General features: G+C 34.4%; 1 protein-coding gene across 1 annotated transcript; it reads left to right on the top strand.

Annotated features, from left to right (window-relative positions):
- The first annotated feature begins 139 nt into the window (after positions 1-139).
- eif1axa (eukaryotic translation initiation factor 1A X-linked a) lies at positions 140-8769 on the top strand. The gene is made up of 7 exons (XM_051892848.1): positions 140-318; positions 3631-3714; positions 6549-6652; positions 7103-7153; positions 7265-7346; positions 7574-7665; positions 8403-8769. Exons 1-7 carry the CDS (start codon positions 303-305, stop codon positions 8406-8408), a joined length of 435 nt encoding a protein of 144 aa, XP_051748808.1. The 5' UTR covers positions 140-302; the 3' UTR covers positions 8409-8769.
- The last annotated feature ends 1221 nt before the right edge of the window (positions 8770-9990 follow it).

The following is a 9990-nucleotide window of genomic DNA, read 5'->3' as shown; positions in this document are numbered from 1 at the left end:
TATGTTTTTCTTTGAATGACTCAAGAGCATTGAAACTTTGAAAACATATTGTCCTCAATTAAAGCGTTTTTTTTACGCATTGTATTTCTAGCCCAATAAAAATTGTTTCTTTGAGATTGTAAATAAAGTTTTATTGGAAAATCAAGCGTTGCGCAGGCGTAGATTACTGGCTTAAGCGGAAGTCTTCAGAAGGAGAGGGAGAGAGAGTATTTGACGTCCTTCTCTTAAAATTTTATATTTATTTATTCAGCGATTATTATACGACATCATTGAACAAAGACCGCAGTATCTGTAATCCGAACATGCCAAAGAATAAAGGTAAGGGAAACAGAACACCCTTTATTATTCCAAACAGCTGACAATGTGTCTGAATTCAGCCTAGCTCTCGAGCTAACCACCCGGCCTTTGCGAGCATCGTGACCACGAGCCCTCATGAGCTAAACTAGTTGTTTGTCTAGGGGTAGTCGCTGGTTGAGCGGAAGTGTATTATTAAGATACTGACACACTAAAGAGTTTAATCAGTTTGTCTTTTTATAAGGATTTCTTCAGTTACACTTTCTGCGGGTTACATCATTACCCCGGTGTTGTGCCGAATTCTGACCTACGCCAGATTATTACCCCCCTGAGTCCCCAGTATAGGTAGGTTAAGAATTATGCAGCGGCCTCAACAAGGGGTCTAATAATTTGGCAGGGAGTTAAAACTCTGCGCAACACCTGTATGTGGCGGCACCTGTCTTTTGTGCGTATAACCTTGTGTAATGACTGAATAATTGAGTCATTCATTTAACTGATTCGTTAAAAACAAGTCGTCTTATCCTGTGACACGTGAATTTACCTTGTAAAGCCTGACATGTGAAAAAAGCCTGATATTATTTTATTTTATTATTATTATTATTATTATTATTATTTTTTCAAATGGAAATTGAACTTTTGGAAAAAAAAAAAAAAGATATTTTGAAATGTTTTGATTAAATGATTGCATGTGTGTTTTATGCTTTGTATTTTATTTGATACATCAGGCTTTTATGGCCTACAGGTGCATCTCAATAAATTAGAATATCATGAAAAAGGTTTTTTTTTTAAATTCAAAAAGTAAAACTTAAATATATTCTAGATTTATTAGACATAAAGTAAAATATTTCCAGACTTTTTTGTTTTCATTTTGATGATTACAGCTTGCTGCTCATCAAAATCAAAAAATCAGTACCTCAAATTATTAGAATATTTAATTTCAAGTTCTATTAAATTACCATTCTCAGGGTATAAATACTGGGTTTAGGTCAGTAATCCCAACAGCAGTCATGGGGAAGACTGCTGACTTGACAGTTGTCCAGAAGACGATCATCAAGACCCTCTACAATGAGGGTAAGCCACAGAGGGTCATTGCTGAAAGAGCTGGCTGTTCACAGAGTGCTGTGCCAAAGCATATTCATGGAAAATTGACTGGAAGGAAAAAGTGTGGTAGGAAAAGGTGTACAAGTGAAAGGAATGACCGCAGGCTTGAGAAGATTGTCAGGCGAAGCCGATTTAAGAACTTAGGAGAGCTTTAAAAGGAGTGGACTGAAGCTGGAGTCAGTGCATCAAGAGCCACCGCACACAGACGTCTTCAGGAAATGGGCTACAACTGTCACATTCCACATACCAAGCCACTTCTGAACCAAAGACAACGTCAGAAGCGTCTTACCTGGGCTAAGGAGAAAAAGAACTGGACTGTTGCTCAGTGGTCCAAAGTCCTCTTTTCAGATGAAAGTAAATTTTGCATTTCATTTGGAAATCAAGGTCCCAGAGTCTGGAGGAAGAGTGGAGAGGCACAGAAACCATGTTGCTTGAAGTCCAATGTGAAGTTTCCACAGTCAGTGATGATTTGGGCTGCAATGCCATCTGCTGGTGTTGGTCCACTTTGTTTTCTGAAGTCCGCAGTCAACGCAGCCATCTACCAGGAAATTTTAGAGCACTTCATGCTTCCTTCTGCTGACAAGCTTTATGGAGATGCTGATTTCATTTTCCAGCAGGACTTGGCACCTGCCCACACTGCCAAAGGTACCAAAAGCTGGTTCAATGACCATGGTGTTACTGTGCTTGATTGGCCAGCAAACTCGCCTGACCTGAACCCCATAAAGAATCTATGGGATATTGTCAAGAGGAAGATGAGAGACACCAGACCCAACAATGCAGATGAGCTGAAGGCCGCTATCAAAGCAACCTGGGCTGCCATTACACCTGAGCAGTGCCACAGGCTGATTACCTCCATGCCACGCCGCATTGATGCAGTAATTCATGCAAAAGGAGGCCCAACCAAGTATTGAGTGCATAGAAATGAACATACTTTTCAGAAGCCTCACATTTCTGTTTAAAATATCCTTTTTTTTTTTTATTAATCTTATGGAGTATTCTAATTTATTGAGATAGTGAATTGGTGGGTTTTTGCTAAATGTGAGCCAAAATCATCACAATTAAAAGAACCAAAGACTTAAAGTACTTCAGTCTGTGTGCACTGAATTTATTTAATACACGAGTTCTACAATTTGAGTTAAATTACTGAAATAAATGATCTTTTCCACGACATTCTAATTTATTGAGATGCACCTGTATATAGTACGATATAGTTAGAATATGGAACTCGCACTTGAGGTGTACAATTGAATGCAGTTATTGTTATTAATGATATTTAAATGTTCAGTTTTATGATCAAAGCTCTAGTTTTTATTGAATGGGTGAAACATACAGTCAAACCAAAATTTAAACTGGTCAGAAAAAAAATAATCTTAATTATGTCAGATAACACTTAAGCAAAACATGGTCAGGTCAAAGTGTCTGAATAATTTTTGGTTCCAAATTTTTATCAATTTTACTGGTAGTCCACTGTATGAAGAATTTTTGGGTATAATATGTCACAGTTTATTTTATTTTGCTATCCTCACTTACATAAATGAACTATAGTGTCCTGCACCCACTAGTAAAAATATCAAAATGTCTGAATAATTTTTGGTTTGACTGTATAATGCAAAACAATACATTGATGGCTGAGATGTAAATGTAAATAATGTAAATGGATAATCAAGAAAAAATCATAAACAAGATAATCAAGAAAATAGGATGTAGGCTATAATCAAGCAAACCCAAGTTGCTTAAGTCTGGTAAATGTTCATAATATAAAAGTTATTCTTACGTTAAATCATTAATGTACCACAACCTGAAGGTGAACATTTGTATGGCAATAGGCCTTTCACTTAGTTTATATTTTTTAATATTTTTATATCTTTCAGAGGGCAGAAGGCATGTTTTAAAAATGATACAATAGGCTTTATAGAGTTAATGTGAATATTCAGAGAGAAAATTAACCACAACAGTTAGTTACCCTGAGTACAATACATTGGGAATTCTGTCATAATAATAATAGCAAGAAAAAAATGGTATAGAACATGCACAGTACGTCACATGTATGTAAATAACTATACAGCTGGTTTTGATTTTAAATCCAATGTATTAGATTTTGGAAAAGGTGATAACCAGGATGAGAGAGGGAACTAAGATATGAGAAGATCTAATATCTGCTGTATATGAACAGTATAATTCAGAGTCGTCTTTTTTTTTTTAAATTTATTTATTTTATTTATTTTTTTATTCCAGGTAAAGGAGGTAAGAATCGGCGGCGTGGTAAGAACGAGAATGAGTCAGAGAAGAGAGAACTGGTTTTCAAGGAGGACGGCCAGGGTAAGTAAATATCAACATGTGGGATAGCATTCAGATCCACTAATAGTTAAGCCCTCTGTATATATGCAAATAAATAATGATTTTCACCACATAATTGTATGCTCCTTTACTCTGATTTTGGTGGTGTTGTTTGGGGTCAGTAAGATTTTTATTTATTATTTTTTTTTTATAAGCAAGGATCAGTGGTGCTCATTTCTGGTTCTGTGCCCCACCACTGTGCACATTTTGTTTGTCTCTCTTATCTGACACACTCTGGCTATGTCTATATTAAGCCAGGTATATTTGAAAAACTTAATTTTAATTTTTAAACGCTCTCATCCACACTAGTGTTTTCAAGCATTTTACAAAAGTTTCTCATCCACACTAAAATATCAGAAAAAGCCCATCTTATTGCACATGTGTAAAACATAATAAAAGCTCAATGAGATGATACCAGGCATTCATGCTGTTCTTCTGGCATATTCTACTAGCAAAATATCCTACCACTTACTGGTGTGTCAGGGTTGCACTCAATCACTGTTTTATTTATGGTCTAAAATGCAATGGCCCTCATGTTTTGGCACTGGACAGTAATTGCGGATTGGTGTACATCAGTGGCCACTGCGATGGCCCTTCAGGACCGGACTTGAGGAACCCTGGTGTAGATGTAGCTTCAGTTTGGTTCATAGATCTCTCTCCTAACAAGCTGATGGTCTGAATCCAGGTGTGTTAGATGAGAGCGGTGGGGTGCCAGGACCAGAATTGAGAACAACTGCACTAAATTGAATCTTTTTACAGGGTTCGTACAAGGTGCTTAAAGTTCTTGAAGTACTTGAAGTTCACGTTTTGAAATTTAAGTCCTGTAAAACCCTTGAAAACACTCATACTTATGAAGACTAAGAGGTACTTGAAAAGTGCTTGAATTATTGAATACAACATATATGAAATTAATGTTTTTTTTTTTTAAGTTGGTGTTCAAAGTTAAAATAATTTCCTTGTTTACAACCTTGCTTCTTTCCAGAATGTGTTTTTTTTTTTTTTTTTTTTTTTAATATATAAATGAGCGGTCTACTAACTCACTCTAAAAGTCAGTTAAAGTCAGTCCCTTGCCGCCACCTACTGGCGTAACTATGGAACCTGCACTGAAGTAGTCGATAAATCTCCATTAACATATAGACGTTTCTCAATAACAAGTACGCCAACATTATAATATGATTTATTTAACAATAATAGCCATTATAAACTTTGCATTTAATATATATTATTAAATAAGTTGTATTTTGGCTACCTTATATTTGTAATTTGAGTAAAAAAAAAAAAAATCCTTAAAAAATAAAGATATTGTTTAGTAAGTGCTGATTGTAACCCTTGAAAACTTAAAAGTAGTGCTTGAAAAGACCTTAAGTCCTGGAATTTCATTTTACAGAATCTGTATGAACCCTGTTTTATATTATACATTTCTTTAATATTTCAAATAAATGATGTTCTTTTGAACTTTATATCCTCAGAGAATCCTGAAAAAAGATCAAGTCTTCACTAAAATATTAAGCTGCACAACTGTTTTCAACATTGATCATAATAAGAAATGTTTCTAGAATGTTTTCTGATGGACCATGTGACACTGAAGACTGTAGAAGTAACACTGAAGAAGTAATGGCTGCTGAAAATTACATTTTATAATACACTGCCCGGCCAAAAAAAAGTCGCTGTTTGGATTCAAACAGACAAATGATTAACCCCCGGTTTCACAGACAAGGCTTAAGCTAGTTCAAGACTAAAATGCATGTTTGAGCTGTTTTAACTGAAAGAAACTTGTACTGACATAAGTTTAAAATATTTCAGTGCCATTGTTTTGTCTCAAGATGCACACTAGAAATGTATAGTGTACGTTTATAAAAGCTACTTAAATATCCTAATTGAACTAAGGCCTAATCCTGGTTTAGGCTAAGCCCTGTCTGTTAAACCGGGCCTAAAAGTCTATGATTGGATCATTATTGCAGTGATTATTATGTTTCTAATATGTTACATGTTTGGCAACAGTTCTTCTAATCCTAATTGATGGAGTGTGTAGCTTTTAATTTTTTAAACAACCAACCACATCATGGCCATATTCCAGGATGACGATGTCAAGATTCATCAGGCTTAAACTGGGAAAGAATGGTTGGGAGGAAGCATGAATTTGCACATCTGAGTCCAGACCTTGAATTCATTGAAAGTCTTTGGGATGTGCTGGAGTAGACTTCACTGAGCACTTGACTCTTGCATTGTCAATACAAGATCTTTTGGTCAAGATGATTGATCATGATTGATCTTGATGTACTGTATCTTGATGGAAATAACATCACAACATTTATTTCCATCAAGAGGTGCATCAATTTTTTTGACAATGCAAGAGGTGAGCACTCTGTGAAGTCTACTCCAGCACATCCCAAAGACTTATGAATTCATGTGTGAAAATGATTTTTCATGCTCCCTCCCAACCATTCTTTCACAATTTGAGCTTGATGAATCTTTTTTGACAATGTCATCCTGGAAAATGGCCATGATACATCTTCCTACATGGTTGTTTAAGAAATGAAGCTACACACTCAATCAGTTAGGGTCAGAAGAACTGTTGCCAAACCTATAAAATACTAGAAACATAATCACTGAAATAATGATACATAGTCATAAACTCTTACGCTTTTGCCTATTTAAATCCAAACAGCGACATTATATATTTTTGATCAATTCTTTCAAAAACATTAAAAAAAAAATCTTACTGACCTCAAATTTTTGAATGGTTGTGGGTATATACAAGAAACCAAGTTAAAATTCTCTTCAGTTATTCAACATCTCCCAATGTCTTGTGCTAGAATATGCTCAGGTGATAAAGATGCTGGGAAATGGGCGGCTAGAGGCCATGTGCTTTGATGGGGTCAAGCGGCTTTGCCACATCCGAGGAAAGCTCCGGAAAAAGGTGTGATAATGTTAAAGATGACAGTCTCTTCTTTGTATTGTATTGTATTGTATTGTATTGTATTGACTTTTATATTGGGAAATTTTGTTTCATTGAGTTTCAATAAACATGGCGTTCACACATAAACAATGTACAAACAAATGTGAAAATCCCATCCATCACCAATAAAATCCACTAAAATCTTACCTGAGACAATACTCATACTCACCAAAAAAAAAAAAAAGACACTACCATTCATTTTATTTTATTTATTTTTTTATTTTTATTTTTTTTAAAATACTGGCATCTCCAACATGAAGGTAGTAGCTCAGACTCTTATTTCTGCTTGCATAGAGGTCAACTTAATAAGGACAGCTAAACCAAGTTTTTTTTTCTTCTTCTTTTTTATGGTGGACTTTAAACTGTTTTTTTCTAGCCCAAGTATTATACAAATTGTCTTATCTCCTTTAGGTTTGGATCAACACATCTGACATAATCCTCGTTGGTCTTAGAGATTACCAGGTAGGTGTTTTTTTTTTTTTTTTTTTTTTTTTTTTTTCCATCAATAGACATTTTATTATATTATTATTTGTTATTTTAATTTGTTTTTATTTTTTCATGTGTATTTCATAGGATAACAAAGCAGATGTCATTTTAAAATACAATGCAGATGAGGCTCGCAGTCTTAAAGCATACGGAGAGCTTCCAGAACATGGTAAGTCTCAAACTGGCATCATTCATGTTGGGGTTTTTTTTTTTTTTTTTAATAACTTTTTTAGTTGTTTTATGAAAATGTCATAGTACTAAAAATCGCCCACAATTATAAGTGCCAGATGATATACACAAGCTCTCACGTAGCACAAGTTTTATATCCTCAAGGATGAAAATGTGTACCTTACACAAAAGATTTTTGGCTGATCTTTTGTTGTGACTTTCCTGCAGCTAAAATCAATGAAACGGACACATTTGGACCTGGAGATGATGATGAGATTCTATTTGATGATATTGGTAATGACGATGAGGAAATTGATGACGTAAGTGCACAATTCTTTTTTTTATCATGACAGGAGCATTTTTATTTATTTATTTTTTATAAATGTTGAATGGCTGTATTAGTGTATGTCCACTGTATACAACTTAGATACACTACCATTCAAAATTTGGGGTCAGTTTTTTTTTTTTTTTTTTTTTTTTTTTTATAAACAAATTAATACTTTTATTTAGAAAAGACATGTTAAATTGAAGTAAAAGTAAAGATATGTTTTACAAAAGACTCTAGTTCAAATAAAGTTCTAGTTCTGTTCTTTTGAACAGAAAAAAAATCTAGGTTTCCACAAAAATATAAAGCAGTTTTCAGCATTGATAAATATAAAAAATGTTTCTTGAGCACCAGATCAGCATATTAGTATGATTTCTGAAGGATCATGTGACACTGAAGACTGGAGTAATGATGCTGTAATGACAGTTTTTCTGTTTTAATGTATTTTTAGTCAAATAAATGTAGCCTTTGTGAGCATACAAGATGTCTTTCAGAAACCTGAAAAAAACTTGTACTGACCCAAAACGGATTAACAGTAGTGTAGAAGAATATTAAAAGCATATGTCATTGATCTTTTAAGTATAAACAGTAACTTTAAAGTAAACAGGATGTAAATTGTTTTAACTATCTGCATAAAAGAGCCTAAATCACCTCTTTTAAGGTTAGAACATCATACTGAAGTGTTTGGGGAAACCTATTCCTTAATGTGTTTGTTTCTGCCCTCTCACACAGATCTGAGTCACGACTGCTGGTGGGCTATACTGTTTACACAGAGAGGAGAAAACACTTCCTTGTTGGGGAAAAATTGCAACTTGGGCACAATTGATGCCCTATATCCTACTGCAACCTCCCTCAGAGAAACACAGAGTCTTATTGCTTAACTCTATCTGTTTCTCTCTCTACCGCATAATCTGACTACAAGGCTTCTCCAAGCGTTCTGACGGTCACAAATCTCTTGCATTTACATTTAATGACAACCACACAACTTAGACTGCATATTTTTGTTATAGTTTTAAAGTATTTATATTGTGTTCCACTGTATGCGGTGGAATATAAAAGGCAAGGAAACCCAGAATCTACAATAAAAAGTTGAGTCTTTTATCTGTTTGGACTGAACTTTATTTCTTGTATTGTATATTTGCGCTTTTTTTTTTTTTTTTTTTTTTCCCTGTATTTTATTTTCTCAATTTACACTGTTTCTTCCCCATGGCATTTGCATGCATTTCTGCTGTGCCTGAAATAAAAATATATATTTTTATTTTTTGTTGTTGTTTTTTTTTTTCCGTCAGTTTGTATGTTGTAGTAGTAGCAGTAACATAAGTTTACCACTATTTGGCAGTAAAAGTGGAAACTACCATTATTTAATGTTGCCTAATACTGAATTTAATATAAACCATACAGCCATAAACCTTAGAGAACACCTAGACGTTTACTAATAGCATTAGTTCAGATAAATATTAGAGGTTTTCAAATTTTGTGTAAAAAAAAAAAAATATATATATATATATATATATATATATATTAGTTTTTGCAGACATTAATTTGGTCACCCAACTGTAAGTTTTCTGGATGTTGTCTGGAGACGACCTTTTCTACTGTTGTACTCCCTCTCTGTGCACATCGCTTTGTAAGAGAAGTCGTACTGACCCATTTCATTTGGACTCATTACTGCCAGTCCTGTTGCCCCTCTGGCTGTATCGGAGTGCCACGTTTCATCCATATCACATGGACCGTCTCCACAGAAGAACTGTTTGTTCACTACCCTTGGAGATGTACTAGCATTAACCTCAAACTTCCCTTATACCTGTGATGCAGCGTTTGAGTAATCGATTACTCATAAATCTTTATTTGAACCTGAAGTCATTTTCAAAAGTGTAAATTAAGCATTTCACACTTAAAATGGTTAATCCTGGAAAATTGTTTCGTGTTTAACAGTTTTCATACTTCACAGTGAATTAGTAATTATCTTGAATATTTAAATTTCAAGAATCCAAGTTACATTTGAAAACAGTGACGTTCGAATTTGCATATTTTTGAGCTGTTGAATTGTTTGAACTCATAGCTCGTGAAGCACCCTACCCTAATGGTTGGTCTATTCACTCAAGTTAACCTTTTTGCTGCTACTGTTCATCATTTCCCTTTTCTCTTAAAGGGTTAGTTCACCCAAAAATGAAAATTCTGTCATTTATTACTCACCTTCATGTCGTTTCACACCTGTAAGACCTTCATTCATCTTTGGAACACAAATTAAGATCATTTTGATCAAATCCGATGGCTCGGTGAGGCCTCCATTGCCAGCAAGACAATTAACACTTTCAGA

This window comes from Ctenopharyngodon idella, chromosome 5 (genome assembly GCF_019924925.1).
Source record: "Ctenopharyngodon idella isolate HZGC_01 chromosome 5, HZGC01, whole genome shotgun sequence".
NCBI classification, from domain to species: domain Eukaryota; kingdom Metazoa; phylum Chordata; class Actinopteri; order Cypriniformes; family Xenocyprididae; genus Ctenopharyngodon; species Ctenopharyngodon idella.
Note: the sequence above shows the minus strand (reverse complement) of the source record. Positions and strands in the feature narration are given on the sequence as shown.